Source organism: Oncorhynchus kisutch, linkage group LG5, assembly GCF_002021735.2.
Source record: "Oncorhynchus kisutch isolate 150728-3 linkage group LG5, Okis_V2, whole genome shotgun sequence".
Taxonomy (NCBI): domain Eukaryota; kingdom Metazoa; phylum Chordata; class Actinopteri; order Salmoniformes; family Salmonidae; genus Oncorhynchus; species Oncorhynchus kisutch.
In genome coordinates this window covers 14,006,249-14,024,077 of record NC_034178.2, presented here as the reverse complement: position 1 = coordinate 14,024,077, position 17,829 = coordinate 14,006,249, and the positions used below count along the sequence as shown (strand labels likewise).

The 17,829-nt window shown below is 40.3% G+C and overlaps 1 protein-coding gene across 1 annotated transcript; it reads left to right on the top strand.

Annotated features, from left to right (window-relative positions):
* The first annotated feature begins 6,543 nt into the window (after positions 1-6,543).
* LOC109890119 (gap junction alpha-8 protein-like) lies at positions 6,544-10,672 on the top strand. The gene has a single exon (XM_031824524.1). It carries the CDS (start codon positions 6,559-6,561, stop codon positions 7,705-7,707), a length of 1,149 nt encoding a protein of 382 aa, XP_031680384.1. The 5' UTR covers positions 6,544-6,558; the 3' UTR covers positions 7,708-10,672.
* Positions 10,673-17,829: the final 7,157 nt, after the last annotated feature.

Genomic DNA, 17,829 nt, shown 5'->3' with positions numbered 1-17,829 from the left:
CAGTTTGGGGCAAGGCTAGGGTTAGAATATGCATAGCTGACAAATTCACCCAAATGTATATTTCTCTTGTGTACTTTCTTTTTCACTCTCTTTTGAAATCCTCATTGTGGGTAACACGCGCCATTGTGTGTTGGCCCGTTATACTAAGTTCTAATCAATAGCCTATAATGTGTTTGGTCTATGTGTATCTTTTATCATCATTTTAGCTTTTGAGTTTAGATATTCAACTAAGATTGGTGTGGTACGAATTCATTGGTGAGACCCGGGTCCATGCAGATGCATGGGCTATACGACGTTCAGAACGAGATTGGTAGCGGCTGTTGTAAAATCGATATTCTGATATTCTTTAAGTTAATTTGGGAAATAGAAACTCAATAAAAACTAGTTTTCCCATGGTGCCCCATGTTAATGAGTTAATAATCGCTCGATTCAGTTAATCACACAATTAGAAACTTTAATCATTCGATGAACAACAGTCGTCACATTAACTAATACAACGTCACGACAACTGTCTATGTGCACATTTAGTTTGACTGCATTCCATGACATCAAGTAACATCAACAACAAACAAATCACACATTAACGTTTGGTTGAGAGGGTGAGACCACAGTTTATTACACATACAAAGCATCATTGCTGCCCTGGCTTAATCCCACTCCAACTATAACATCGCTTTTCCACTGTAAGGCAGCAAAGAGGGACCATCCCTCTATCCCCCAGTGTAAGTGAGCTGAATCAGATAAATCCTTCTTATTGTGGCTGGTATCTCTGGTATGCACAAAGAACATAGAAGAGAGCGTCCCGCCTGGGTATCATCAAAAGACTGATCCTGGAATAGAGATTAATGGGATTATGACAGGAAAACGAGATGAGGGGAATCAATGTGGGACTGGGACGTTCACTAACTGACAGACAGAGAGACCCACTGTGCAGCACCCAAAGATCAAGGAGAATACTTATAGCCATATTATTACAGTGCAAGAAATAGCTAAGAAATAACCTCAGTTCTTTGGGTATTGGGTACTGCTAAGTAAATTCATGCAGGTGGGATATCCTAAGAGAGAGACACTAGTATGATGTTGTTATGCCTGTTTAAATGGCTGCACAGTCCTATTTCCATATAGAGTGCAATGGAAGCCAGACCCACTCGCACTAGCATGCTTCCCCTCCAAATAACTACTACATGCTAGCGTGAGTCCCCTCTGGCCTTCATTTCCCCTAATGCCTTGCATCCTCTCTATCCCAAATCATCGCATCGTTCTGGGATCGTCAGCTAAATCGCAACCCCCAAGAGCAGGAAACGTGTGGCGCGACGGCGTGTAGGCAGATAAGCGTAAGATAACTTTGTTGGCGGGATTGTCCTCCGCTTTGCGACGAGTAGGTGCTTCATTGGCACAATCTGGGCTCACGCCTCAGCGCCCTTGCTCAATAGAGCCCGCATGCCCCATCATGACATCATGCTTTTGTGCAAAATCCCTGCGCCATTCACAGCTCTGCTTTCGGCTTAGGTCGTTAGCACTGGCAATATCAACAAGTAGTGCCATTAACAGACAAGTACAGCGCGGAGAACTAGCCCCGTTAGCCTACATCTGTCTCTGTACCTGGATATCCATTCAAATTCACTTTAGGGAAAGTAAGGGGAAAACTGGTTAATGATGCACAAGATGTAGGGACAACAATGTAAAAGCTGTATAAAAAAAATGGCAGCTTAATTTTGTTCCTGATTAACCAAACCACACGGTCAGAACTAGCAGGCATCCTTGACCCACTATTGTCTGGTCTGACTCTTCCCTCTAGTGCTATGACCTCCATGACCTCAGCCTCAATGTGCTGAAGGGCATTCGCTACTGCAGGCTGTCCTGTGTTCTCACACAACCCAATTTTTTTTTTTAGACTTGATATATTTAGAAATACAGCATTATACTTTTTCTTCTGTAATATCATATAGTTGGAACAGTTACATAGTCACTCAAAGACTCTAACCCATGCTTTCCACCTCCGGGCAATCATCAAACACTTCAGATAAAATGGGATATAAATGAAGAGCTTATTTCTGAAACGCACTGATTTTTTACATTTGTGGGGTTTTTTTTATCAGAAAATGATTGCTTATGGGTACCTTCATGTGGATGTAAAATATAACAAATTCTTAGATTTAAAATATATATATTTTAGATGTGCATGAAAATATGTTTTTTTTTGCAAAACGCTATACAGTATATAAATAGTTTAGCTGGTATGGAACATTCATATCCTGTATATTTGTCTGTGATGTGGTTGTCTCACTCAGCTTTTTTAAGATGAATGCACTTACTGTAAGTCACTCTGGATAAGAGCATCTGCTAAACTACAAAAATGTCAAATGTAAATGTTTTAAATACAGATCTCATATTACTGTATTGAATAATATTATTAATATATTCATGTTTTATATTGATGTCACAAATGTATCATTTGTGCAGTTCTTTATAAAATAGTTTTATTTGTTACATTTGACTGTGTAAAACCTAGCAGTACTACTTATTTCTCTGAGGGGCGGATATATAGCATTTTGCAAAAAAACATGATTATTTCTCAATCTGAAATGAAACCATCATGTGACATATTGTAAACCTATACTATACATGTTTATCATTGAACAACCCCATGCCATGATTATATAGTGAAAAAAACACGAATTTCTTTCAACAATTAAAGCTTATTTACCAACAATTCTGATATATAGCGTTTTGGAATGAAACTTCCTATCTAGAGGGATGATGGAACATATATTTTGGGGCATATTGCAATCCATGGAACTGATACTTACAGCTATGGCAAAGAAAATATGCAGTATTCTACTTAAAAATAAGTGGGTCATCAGCAAGCCCCCTCATACGCGAGGGCCCACTGTCGCACTTCAGCCAATGAGAAACAGAAGGTATCATCTGCAGATTGCTTTCTCATTGGATGAAAGGTACGTCCTGTTGTGGATCCAATAGAATCAGCAGAGAGAATGTGGTTTGTGAATTATGACCCTGAGGACACGCCCTGTTGAAACCGGTTTTAGTAACACCCTTTTTTTTCAATTTTTGCCTAAATATAACTACCTGTAGCTCAGGCCCTGAAGCAAGGATATGCATATTCTTTATAGCATTTGAAGGGAAACACTTTGAAGTTTGTTTAAATGTGAAATTAATGAATGAGAATTTAACACATTAGATCTGGTAAATGATAATATAAACAAAAAAGCGTGTTTTCCTTTATTTTCTCATCTTTGAAATGCAGGAGAAAGGCCATAATATAATATTGCAGTTTAGGCGGCATTTAGATTCTGGCCACTAGATGGCAGCAGTGTGTGTGTAAAGTTTCAGATTGGTCAATTGATACATTTTCAAGTACATAACTATAGAGAACATACAAAAATAATATGGTAATACAAAATGTAATTTAACACACTCCCAGGAATGTCATACATGATGGATCATTAGCTTATACACTAACTTTCACACTTCTAGATGGCCGGGTGTGGAGGGTGTGGAGCCCCAAGACAGCAGGGGTTCAAACTGTAGAACCCAGTTCCTACATTTGAATATAAAAATGGATTTTATCAAACAAAACTATGCTACATTTTTATCTCTGGGACCCTCAGGATGACAAATCAGAGCAAGATTACTGAATGCAAGTACATTATTGACCTTCAGAGGTCAATGTATCAAACCAGTAAACACTTTTTGTTGTTGTGCACTCTCTAACTGCACTCTCCACATGGTCTTTTTTCACTGTAATAGCTACTGTAAATTGGACAGTGCAGTTAGATTAACAATAATTTAAGCTTTCTGCACATATAAGACCATATAAGACTATGTCCAGGAAAGTTTGCTGTTACTTAAAACTGTCATGCTAATCACATTAGCACACGTTAGCTCAACCGTCCCGTAAAAAGGTTAAGGCATAGAGTTATGTGTTATTACTTCTTTCTATGTGTCAATTTTTCAACTGTTCCAAAATGACTGATATTAGCATCCTGTTCATTATAAGACGATACTAACACATTATAAATAGTTCAAAGGTACTTATTACAAGGCTTATGCATTATGATGCACTCATATGCATTATACCCCTGCACACCAAAGTGTTAACCCCATATCTAACACATTAGGTAGGCCACACGTACAATCTTATGACTTATTTTTTGTTTGAGTACGACTAAACACGGCAGACAATAACATCAGATAATGTGGTAGTTTGTGTACATTTAAACACTGGGGCCATGCTAAATATATAAATGAAATAAAGATGCAATAAAAATAATTCATAGACAAATACAATAATAGCAATACAGAAGTATTGGTTGCATTCTATGGCGCAGAATACATTTGCAATAACATGGTAATAACGGGAATAGGTAATTTCGCGCTTTCCAGCTCTGATACCATTTTACTACATTACATAGTAACTGTATTTGGGTAATAAACCATGGTCATGAGAGGTTAACATCTCTACAGGATTGGTGGGTCCCCGCGGGACGGTTGAGCTAACGTAGGCTAATACGATTATCATGAGGTTGTAAGTAACAAGAACATTTCCCAGGACATAGACATATCGGATATTGGCAGAAAGCTTAAATTCTTGTTAATCTAACTGCGCTGTCCACTTTACAGTAGTTATTACAGTGAAATAATTCCATGCTATTGCTTGAGGAGAGTGCACAGTTAGGAACTTGAAAAGTTATTAATAAACCAATTAGGCACATTTGGGCAGTCTTGATTCAAAATGTGGAACTGAAATGCAATGGTTCATTGTCTAAAACTTTGCACATACACTGCTGCCAAAATCTAAAATGCGCATGGGCTGGAATAATACATTATGGCCTTTCTCTTGCATTTAAAAATTGATGGTACAAAAAAAGTAGAAAAAATTAGTTTTTTTCTTTTTATTATTTTTTACCAGATCTAACGTGCTATAGTCTCCTACAGTCATTTCACATTTCCAAATAGTTCAAAGTGTTTCCTTTCAAATGGTATCATAAATATGAATATCCTTGCTTCAGGTCCTGAGCTACATGCAGTTAGATTTGGGTATGTCATTTTAGGCAAATATGTGCATATTTCTACCGAGATATCTGTACATCTGAAATAGCTGCTGTAAAGTTCCTTGTTGTCTCTGAGGGACACTTTTAGCCATTGAGTGTACGATATCTTGATGAACATCCATATACACAGATGTAGTGGAAATGGTTGGAAGACAAATTGCAAATAAATGAACATTAGCAAATCATTGTTAAGTCTTTTGTCTCTTTATAACATTTGGTCTGCTTACAGTTTCCTGGGAACATCATAAGATAAACTGTTTAGACGGTAGAAGAATACCGTTGTCCCCACATCTCAGTTTGCATTTTTGTGGATCACAGCTGACCAAACCAACACCTTACCTTTTTGACATAGTAAAATCCAAGAACAAAATTGGAAAAGCTTTATACCTGGATGCTAAAGTGTTACCAATATTTATTTTGATTATGAGCAAACCAAAGTCCTGTTTTTTTTTGCTGAAATGTTAGATCATACATTCCTAGGCATTTATAAAAGCCCACAGAAACAAGGATGACCTGACCTTACAATCAAAATGTAAACTTTCTCCCCCCAAAAATCACACACATTTCAGAACAGTGTACAGTATATTATTTGTTGCTGATCACAGTACATTCCACATGAAATGTCTAATTCATCCAATAAACAATCTACATCAGTTGATATATCTCTCTGTCTAACCAAGTCAGTAAACAGCTTTATTGTCGGCAGCAACCTCATTAGGATGTGCCTTGCCTGTCCTCCTTCCCCTCCCTAATATAAAACCATTCAATAGGACACACCATGTATATTGTACACTACATGAGTTGGTATCATTCCCAACTGCGGTGTCCCATACATTCCTGTTTGTGTTGGGTGATCCCATTGTATTCTGCGTCACCACACATCGCCCGGTGAATAAAGGCTGTCTGGCTCCCAGCTTAAATATTGCAGCAAACTAAAAACCAACCATCAGACTCAATTCATTCACTTCTGCTCAGTGGTGCGACAAGGACTAGGGGCCTTAGGTGGGAAAGAGAGAGGAAAAAAGTTCACTTCACACCATTGGGCGCCAAGAGAAGGGGAACACAACTACACTGGAGCTCTCACTGTGGCAAGTTGCCCATTTGTTAACTTTCACCAATATTATATTCGTGTTTCTGGAATAATCTATCCTGGGATTGATTATTTATATAGAGTTTAGAGAGTTAGGGTGTTTATTGCTATGGTGTTTGTAGCTAAAATGTGCTTTTGGACTGTTGGTTTTAGTCATTTGGGGTGAGGCAAAGAGGCATGCAGAGATTTTGTGTTTGCGCTCTCTGGATTTGACAAAGAGTGAGTGAGTGGCTCATCATTGCTGTAGCTAGCTATAAAGAACATTTTTGGTTGTTATATGGGGGTCGACAAAGGAGAGTTGTGAATGCAACACAAGGATTCTTTGTTGTCAGATTGATTTATAACTTGCTTTTCTCTTCTCCAAACCTCAATATGTAGCGCTGATTGTTGATCATGGGTGACTGGAGCTTCTTGGGAAACATATTAGAGGAAGTAAATGAACACTCGACGGTGATTGGGAGGGTGTGGCTCACAGTGCTCTTCATCTTCCGGATCCTCATCCTGGGCACAGCCGCTGAGTTTGTGTGGGGCGACGAGCAGTCGGATTACGTGTGCAACACTCAGCAGCCTGGTTGCGAGAACGTGTGCTACGACGAGGCTTTCCCCATCTCGCACATCCGTCTGTGGGTTCTCCAGATCATCTTTGTGTCTACACCCTCGCTGGTGTACGTGGGCCACGCTGTGCACTATGTCCACATGGAGGAGAAGCGCAAGGAGCGCGAGGAGGCTGAGTTGAACCGCCAGCAGGAGCTGAGTGAGGAGAGGTTGCCACTAGCGCCTGACCAGGGCAGTGTGCGCACCACCAAGGAGACCAGCACGAAGGGCAGCAAGAAGTTCAGGCTAGAGGGCACCCTGCTGAGGACCTACATCTGCCACATCATCTTCAAGACGCTATTCGAGGTGGGATTCGTGGTGGGCCAGTACTTCCTGTACGGCTTCCGCATCCTGCCGCTGTACCAGTGCAGCCGCTGGCCCTGCCCCAACACCGTGGACTGCTTCGTGTCGCGCCCCACCGAGAAGACTGTCTTCATCATCTTCATGTTGGCCGTGGCATGCGTCTCGCTCTTCCTCAACTTTGTGGAGATCAGCCACCTGGGCCTGAAGAAGATCCGCTTCGTATTCCGAAAGCCGCCGCCCCAGACCCAGGGCGGTCTGGACGGCGAAGACCAGAGCCCTCCTGAGGAAAAGAGCCTGCACTCCATGGCTGTGTCGTCCATCCAGAAGGCCAAGGGCTACCGGCAACTGGAGGAGGACAAGCCCGCATCGCACTTCTTCCCCTTAACAGAGGTGGGCATGGAGGCAGGCAGGCTGCCCGTACCTTACCAGGTGGAAAGTGAGAACGTCTCTAAAGTGTACGACGAGTCTTTGCCTTCCTACATCCAGACCACTGGGGCGGAGGTGAGGGTCCTACCGGAAAGCGGCGAGGACGAGGGCCCCGCGTACCCCGACATTGAGGCTACCGACACGATAGCAGACACCAGACCACTCAGCAGTTTAAGCAAAGCCAGCAGCAGGGCAAGGTCAGATGATTTGACAGTATGAAAGTGAAATCAATGTGAAAAAGCATGGGAGCAAAGCCTCACCGAGCCTTAACTCTCGCTGTGAGGGAAGTTAACATCAGCTTGTTATTCAGTAAAAAATAGTTTAAAATGCTGTGCAATGTGCAAGGAGCCTTTAGTTTTAAAAGAAAGATAAACCTGTATTTTATAAGACAGCATTTTTTTGTACTGTTTTTATCAATCTATTTAAAAAGGTAACAGAAAGAAAAAAGGTCATTTTCAGCATGATTTGTATTGTACAAGAGGAGGTTATTATTTAACACAAATGTGCTGTTTTTTAATTCACATATTTTCTATCAAGAGTTTTAACCAAAAATGATCAAACGCTTCCGATGTTTACATTTTTTGACTAGCCATTTAGCTTGATGTTAAATGTTATATTTCTATTGAACAAGTTATTTTTGCAGTACTGTCAGGGTTACACTTGAGCGTGTGTGTATGTATTACAATCATTTCACCTCATCTACTCAAACATATACAACTCATTTATTTCACCTAATAGACCTACAGTATGTGTGCAAGCTGTATAATAATGTCCATTAGATTATTATTTTTTTTTATCTGTGAGGTGAAACATCCCATTCTCGTAGAATTGCCAACAACATAAAATTTTAAAAAATAAATAATGGATCACTGGTTAAATGCAAATTGACATCAATCTTGGCATTTCCGTTTTTAATCCACAACATGTATCGAAAAACCTTGAAAAACGTATTTCATTGATAACTATGGGAACCATGGAAGCTACCGAGGGCCAAATACTTTATTCCGCCATGATGATAAAGATCTTGCCCTATCAGCACAAAGTATTGTTGAACAAGAGAGAAACAAATAAATAACTCATATTCACAAAACAGGCCTTCCTTGACAAAGTTTGAAAGAAAACAACTTTTTGATTCCATCTCATGAAATGTAACAATCAGAAGCAGTGTAGGCAAAGTGCTCAGTTCGCAATGTATATTTCAAAACTAGACTGAGGGCCTCGCAATGAATTAATTTACACAGTGGTCAACACACTAACGTCTATCATGTCGGTCAGGTGTCGACACAGATCAACCAAGAGTCATATTGTCAGGCAATATGCCATCTTGCTTTGCCAATGTTCATATGTACAAATATATGATGAAGAGGTATTCTTTTAAATTGTATTGGTTATCCAGTTGATTGATTTGTGCCACAAATGAAAACTATACATATCAGAAACCCATTGACACTAATTCTGCTAACTGGACAGTGGCAGAACCTAAATGCTGAAGTGAAACAATTTGCGGGCCTTAAAAATCAACCTTGCTTTTGAACTATGGAAACATTTATTACTGTAAGTGCCTTAAAGATATACTTTCTGATACTTGTCTTCAGTCTGTCTGAGCCCTTCTATATTGTGACGTTGAAACATCATATTGTGGAATTGTGTGTCTAAATGGAATGTCTGTAATGTTTTTATGAGCGTGTTAGTGTTGTCGCTTTAATTTCTATTTTCATTATTTTACAAAAAATACTATTTAATATGGTGTAGTGGTTAAGGCATTGTTGCTCTGGGAACTGCTCTACTGTCGTTAATTTGAATTAAATCACAATTCTATTTTAGGTTATTCAAACATACAGTTTAGAGAAATAGAATCCCCCTCCTATCTTCCTTCCTCAAAGTTTGGCATATATGTTACCCATCACCCTACTTTAGAAAAACACCAGGGTTGTGTTGATTAGGCACCAAATGGACAAAAACAGACAAACAGAAAGGAAGTACTGTAACTGGTTTGTTTTCATTTGCTTTGGCAAAAACATTTTAAAACGTGTTCCGTTGTGTGCCCAAATGAACAGGACCCAGACCAGAGACCACCACGCTCCAGACAATGTGCCTTTTAAGACTGATTCGAAACACAGATTTTTCTCTGATAAACATTTCAATGGTGCTTTCATTCCGACTAAGTCCTACCATTTTGCCAGAGGCCGAATGATTCAGCAATCAGTATCGCCATGAACACATTGTAACAAATAATGAGAGGCGTTTAGCACAATCACCAGCCAGAGGAGGTAAAGCAAACATTTCTGAGTGCTGATATATTTGGGAAAGTAATGCTTCCATGGAGGGGGGAGTATTGAGCCTTGTTCAACCAACAAACGCAAACCATTTCAGTATAGTGCAGAGGCCCCTCAACCCCGTGTCCTAGACAAGACGCTACAAGCTGCACGGTTATCAACTTAGCCCAAAGCTCAGATATGTGTGTAATATGAACAGGGCAGACATTCCCTTCTGAGGGCTGCTCCAGATGGGGTGCTGTTCATTTCGATTAAATCTAATTTAAAAATGAAATCCAAAACGAATTCATGACGTTGGCAACGTATCCTGTTAAACATTGAGCCATGCTGAAAGTCATCGGCCTTGCTGCCCTGCTCATCTGAATGTCAGCAGGTGTAATGAGATTTTTTATCCCAATGTTCTAACTGAACTATTTTATAGCTTTGACCAATTCCCCAGAGGTTGTAAGGCCCTACCAGCTCATATTGCGAAATAGTAACACAATGGTCTAGTCACACACATTATTAAATTATGACTAACAAATTTCATACAATTATATGATTACAGGGTGGAATACTTTAATCATTACTTTAAACATATAAATTCCTTTATCAGTAGGGAATATCTGAGATATTAGGGAATATTGGGAATATCAGTAGGAAATATTAGTTTATTATCAAGCTGTGTTAATTTCTAATAATCAAGAGACAGATGAGGGCCGTGTGACTTCAAACCTCAACATAGGGTTCAGTGTCCTAGCGGTATCAAAGTCATTATTTTATTCCGTTTTTACAATGAAAATAAGTATTCTTAGTCTTAGAAAAAAATAAACGTTTTACTAACTTGTAGTCCTATTTGCTCATAGTTGTGTGCAAGTATCATCTTTTGAAACTGTGAACAAGGCCAATTAAAGGTCAGGTGTGGTCAAGAGGTGCCGCCTCCTTGTCTTTTCTGCATCACACATACAGACTTGGGTTACACACACACACACACACACACACACACACACACACACACACACACACACACACACACACACACACACACACACACACACACACACACACACACACACACACACAGTATGTATTGTAATTTGCAAGTTTAAAAGGCCATGACTTATATCAATTGTATCGGTGTGTAATACATTTCACCTGACCTAAACACTTACATTTCACAGATTCGATGGTACTCCGAGTGTTTGCTTGTCAAATACTGTTATAATGCAACACATTTTTGGTTATTAATGTCGGCCAAATATACTCCACAAAAAGCTTGTTTTGAGAAGCATGTTACTATACATGTGAAAAGACAATATGTCTCATCAGAGCAGTACAAAACTAAACTCTTGACAAGCTTAGATTGTTGTAGTCATGTAGTCATAGCAAGCAACATGATGGCTGGGCATAGAGCATAGTATGCTTTAAAACTCTAAGGTAGCACAATAGCATATGTTTTACTGAAATTCCTACCATTTACTACCAGTGTGTGTGTGCGTGTGTGTGTGTGTGTGGCTGCATTTACACAAGCAGCCCAATTCAGTTTTTTCCCCTCACTAATTGGTCTTTTGACCAATCGAGAACAGCTCTGAAAAAGATCTGATGTGAAAAGGTCTAATGGGATTGGTCAAAATACAAATTAGTGGTAAAAAATATGTGAATTCGGCTACCTTCGTAAATGCAGCCTCAGTGTCTCTGTGTGTCTCCGACATTTGGAAAGTTTACTGACAAATCTTCTGTTTCCATCATGACTGTTATATGACATTTCTTATCTGACATGTACTTTACTGGCATAAAAAGGTTGGATGGAAACCTGGTTACTGGCTGCCAGCTCCGTGGGCGCATAGGTCATGCGAACGTTGCTTCGGTTGTTTTGCCAGCTATTTACTATGAGGGGGAACTGCCCCAATGAAATCGTAGGATTTCATAGCATAAATTATAATAGCGCAAAGTAAATGCACCGTCCTGGGGGGCTCAAATGTGTATCCGTTCAGTCAGAACTTCTGGCTCTGCTCTATTCTCCCTCCCTCAACGAGTTGCTCGCGCCAGATGGTTTACTTCCACCACAGTAAAAAAATGTTTACTTTAGATTTTCTGAATTCGCTCCTCAAGGTCCTAGGATGATGAGAGAGATGTTTCGTTTTTTGCGTCTTTTACTTTCGTTTTTTGTACACCAGCTTCAAACAACTGGAAATACAATATGTTTGGTTGTGGAAAATATATTTCACAGCGGTTTAGATGGTACAACGATTCTCTACACTATAGTTCCTTGTTATGTCCTTTAAACTGAAATTAGGCTAACTATTTGAATTTTATTAACCATGAAATGGCGGAGGAATTTCAGAAAAATGAATCTTTAACAGAGCCGAAAAGGAGGCATTGTGCTGTTTTCAGGTGGTTTAGGGACCATTGTTAAAGTGCAATACATGTGATTGCATGTAAAAAAATGTTTATGTTCTGCATTCCCATGAAGATTACACACACTGCATAGGGCCTCCAGCCGCTGACGTGCCCAACATTTTTATTAGTTCCCTCTAACTACTAAGGGTACTATATTTGACCCATTCACAAGAATACTTTTCAAAAGCTCCCTATCCAGGTGAAATGGAAATGTACAACCACATACTGTGAAGTCACTGACCCCACTCATCCATGCTACATTCATCACAATTCCAGTTCACCACTTCCCTGATTGTATAGGCATTTTTCTTCTGATAGGCCTAATTTTGAATACTTTTCAATCCAGATGAGATACAGATCTACAGACAAGGGCTATGGATTCCTTCAACTCTCTTATCAAAAGGTACACTTTTTTTTATTCCTCCCATTTGATTCTCTACAAATATTTTTCCTATTACAGATGAGATATTAATTCACATACATATCTGATGTTCAATAGCTTCCTATCCACATGACATATACATCTAAAACCACTTGAAGTTAGGTCTCTGACTTCCCCCGTCCATAATAGGCTACACCCATTAGAATTGCCAATTTTCATTTCACTGATTTGACACGTATATTTCCTGTGAATGGGTCAAATAGCTCTCTGTGCACATGAGCTACAGATCTACAGACGTGTGGTGGGTTCCTTGACCTATCTTGTCAACGGTACACCTTTCATTTGATTTTCTACAAATATTTATCCTATACAGCTGTGGTTATTAATTCACTTACATATCACATGTTCAATAACTCCCAGTCCAAATGACATACACATCTAAAACCAATTGAGTTCAGGTCTTTGGTGTCCCTTGTCAGGTCCACTCCCGCTCCCTCTCCAGTGCTCGACGTCGCCGGTCTACTAACTACCGGTCCTGGCAACACATCCTTACTCACCCCTAAGCCTCATTAGGTACTCCTGGAATTCATCAACCCCCCTGATAACTTCCCCTTTATATTGCACTCCGTCGTTATCACGTACCAGGCAATATTGTTTACATTTCCATGTTTAGACGCTTTGCTTCTTTCCTATTGGTCTATGTTCATCGTCCTTTGTCATTAAGGGTGTTTTCACACTTGTTTCCTTTCAGACAATTTTTGTGAACTCAGCGTGGTGCACAGAAATTCACAAATGTTTTTTTATTTTTTATAATAGTATTTAGTTCAGATGATTTGTTTGCAATTATGTGATCTATAGGTTAAGAGAGCTTCACAAGCTTTTTATTCAACTGTGAGGTTTGAACAGTGTGAGAATCACAACACAGGCTCATGAAACATGGGACCAACACTTTATATGTTGTGTTTATATTTTTGTTTGGTATATTATGGTTGGACAAATATTGTCAGTGTAGACTGTTTTGTGGAAAGAATTTGTAGCTTTTTTACTTTTACGCCATGAAATTCAAATCTAATTTTATTGGTCACATACACATATTTAGCAGATGTAATTGTGGGTGTAGCGAAATGCTTGTGTTCCTAGCTCCAACAGTGCAGTAGTATCTAACTATTCACAACAATACACACAAATCTAAAAGTAAAAGGACTTGCGCCACAAACGGTCCAGAAAGAAAATGCCATGGTCTTGAACAAAAATATAAACGCAACATGTAAAGTGTTGGTCCCATGTTTCATGAACTGAAATAAAATTTACCTGAAATTTACCATATGCACAAAAAGCTTTTTTCTCTCAAATTTTGTGCACAAATTTGCTTACATCCCTGTTAGTGAGCATTTCTCCTTTGCCAAGATAATCCATCCACTTGACAGTTATAGCATATCAAGAAGCTGATTAAACAGTATGATCATTACAAAGGTGCACCTTGTGCTGGGGACAATAAATCATCACTCTAAAATATGCAGTTGTCACACAACACAATGCCACAGATTTTTTTGGGGACGGCCACCAGAGCTGTTGGCAGAGAATTTAATGTTAATTTCTCTATCATTAGCTGCCTCCAACGTCGTTTTAGAGAATAGGCAGTACGTCCAACCAGCCTCACAACCGCAGACCACATGTAACCATGCCAGCCCAGGCCCTTGACCAGCCAACTGAACAGCTGATGAAACTAGGACAACCAAATTGTCAGAAACCGTCTCAGGGAAGCTCAACTGCGTGGTTGTCGTCCTCACCAGGATCTTGACCTGACTGCAGGTGACCTGACTCATCTTCGACGAGCACCGGGCAGATGGTGTCATGTGGACGAGCAGTTTGCTGATGTCAACATTGTGAACAGAGAGTCCCATGGTGGCAGTGGGGTTATGGTATGGGCAGGAATAAGCTACGGACAACAAACACAATTGCATTTTATCAATGGCAATTTGAATGCACAGATATACAGTAACGAGATCCTGAGGCCCATTTTCGTGCCATTCATTCACTGCCATCAACTCGTGTTTCAACATGATAATGCATGGCCCCATGTCGCAAATAGTTGTACACAATTCCTGGAAGCTGAAAATGTCCCAGTTCTTCCACTCACTAGACATGTCACCAAATTGAGCACGTTTGGGATGCTCTGGATCGACGTGTACGACAGCGTGTTCTAGTTCCTGCTAATATCCGGCAACTTCGCACAGCCATTGAAGAGGTGTGGGACAACATTCCACAGGCCACAATCAACAGCCTGATCAACTCTATGCGAAGGAGATGTGTTGCGCTGCATGAAGCAAATGGTGCTCACACCAGATACTGACTGGTTTTCTGATCCACGCCCCTACTTTTCTTTAAGGTATCTGTGACCAACAGATGCATATCTGTATTCCCAGTCATGTGAAATCCGTAGGGCCTAATGAATTTATATCAATTGACTGATTTCATATTATGAACTGTAACTCAGTAAAATCTTTGAAATTGTTGCATGTTGTGTTTATATTTTTGTTCAGTGTTGTAATATCTTTAACAATTTATTAAGGCGATATACAATGCATTCGGAAAGTAGTCAGACTCTTGAATTTTTCCACATTTTGTTACGTTACAGCCGTATTCTAAAATGTATTAAATAAACCAAAATCCTCATCCATCTACACACAATACCCCATAATGACAAAGCGAAAACAGGTTTAAAAAACAGAAATACCTTATTTACATAAGCATTCAGACCCTATGACTGAAATTGAGCTCAGGTGCATCCTGTTCCCATTGATCATCCTTGAGATGTTTCTACAACTTGATTGGAGTTCACCTCTCGGGTAAATTCAATTGATTGGACATCATTTGGAAAGGCACACACCTGTCTATGTAAGGTCCCACAGTTGACAGTACATGCCGGAGCAAAGACCAAGCCATGAGGTCGAGAGAATTGTCCATAGAGCTAAGAGATAGGATTGTGTCGAGGAACAGATCTGGAGAAGGGTACCAAAACATGTCTGAAGCATTGAAGGTCCCCAAGAACACAGTGGCCTCCATCATTCTTAAATGGAAGAACGTTGGAACCACCAAGACACTTTCTAGAGCTGGCCGCCCGGCCAAACTGAACAATCGGTAGAGAAGGGCCTTGGTCAGGGAGATGACCAAGAACCCATTGGGCACTCTGACAGAGCTCCAGAGTTCCTCTGTGGAGAACCTTCCAGAAGGACTAACTTCTCTGCAGCACTCCACCAATCAGGCCTTTATGGTAGATTGGCCAGACGGAAGCCACTCTTCAGTAAAAGTCACATGGATTTTTTCTCTGGTCTGATGAAACCAAGATTGAACTCTTTGGCCTGAATGCCAAGTGTCACATCTGGAGGAAATCTGGCACAATCCCTACGATGAAGCATGGTGGTGGCAGCATCATGCTGTGGGGATGTTTCTCAGCGACAGGGAGACTAGTCAGGATCGAGAGAAAGATGAATGGATCAAAGTACAGAGAGATCCTTGATGAAAACCTGCTCCAGAGCGCTCAGGACTACAGACTGGGGCGAAGGTTCACCTTCCAACAGGACAACAACCCTAAGCACACAACCAAGTCAATGCTGGAGTGGCTTTGAGACAAGTCTCTGAATGTCCTTGGGTGGCCCAGTCAAAGCCTGGACTTGAACCCGATCGAACATCTCTGGAGAGACCTGAAAATAACTGTTCAGCGACGCTCCCCATCCAACCTGACAGATCTTGAGAGGATCTGCAGAGAAGAATGGGAGAAACTCCCCAAATACAGGTATGCCAAGCTTGTAGCGTCATACCCAAGAAGACTTCAGCGCAGTAAGCAGCAGCAGAATGAGTGAAGGGACACAGTCAGTTTAATTAAACCGTCAAATAAGGTAGATGTGATTGATACTAGCTTGTAATTGGTACCATCTCAGCTGATGCGTCGGCTGAGGTGGGGCACTCGGGTTTCCTTTCTGGCTCTGCTTAATTCGTCAATAATCACCAACAAGCTAACTATAGCTAGCTATAGATTGAATAATTCGAGATAGTTTTAGAGAATGACTAAACTGCTTTTATTAACTGCTTTTGTTAACACATACCTTGTTTTCCATGGACATTTGTGTTCACTCTCGTATGAGGAAGGCAACCAGGCAGGCTGGAGAGGAGGGTCACCACTAGATAACACAGCTACAAAGTCGGATTCCACCAGGATTCCCACAGACCGGAGAGTAGCATGAGTGAGGAAAGAAACCAAGTGCAGAGTCAGATTTGTTGAGAGGAGTGGTTGATGAGGCTCTGTAGGCTGTAGCTAGGAGTTACAAGTGACTGACAAGTGAACCCACCTGTCACTGCAAGTGTGGGGGTTACCGTGTGCAATCGGGGGAGGGTTGCATTTACTAAGACAAAGCCGACACAAACGGGCTGAAACGCCTGCATTATTTTCCATTGCAAAACGTTTTTCTATGCTTGTCTATGAAATGAACTAATGAATATCTCTGGTAAACACGTTCGGTGCTGCTGCTTTGAAAGTGGTGTGGCGACGCCACACTAGATTGAAAAGTACTGGGGTAAATGTTGTCTCGCCACACGTTTTCTGGGGGCTCTGATCACTAGATTAGGTTACACATCAAATTATTTTGAATCATGCGGAAGCAACTCATTTATTGAATACCTCAATAGTCTATCATACTTCCTATTAAAGCATATGAATAACCTTTCTAAGATGATTCCTAATGATTGATAGGTGTTAAAATTAAATTGCCAAATTATGTTTATTCTGCAAAGGCTTCTACAGGTGTAGGATCTTAATTTAACCAGTTTCTCATAGCGGGAAAATATTCCTGCAGCAACAGGAAATATGAATTACTGTGCGGATTATAATTAATGGACACTTTGTTGGTTACATTTTTAGGTAGTGCTAATCAAGTCTGCCATTTTAAAGTAGAAATAAACTTTAGAGGCCTTTTTCAACCTCAGATAAACTATATGTTTACATTTCCTGCTGTGTAGGACATTTCTGTGATTTTTTAAGAAACCAAATCAGATTTGTTCTGCCCGAAACCAATCAGATAATTGTTGCCCTTAGAGTTAAGTTGACTGCACTTTATGTCAACCTGCGGACATTTCCTGCAACAACGGGGTTATCAAAATATGATCCTATCTGTATACATGTGCTATATCCCCTGTTAGATGATGACGCGAAAAAACATGTCTGTTTAACATATGTAGACTATGTTGTTGTATGTTCTCAGGTCTCTGGTGTGCAGAGAGGAGAGTAGAAAGAGGACACCGAAGCTG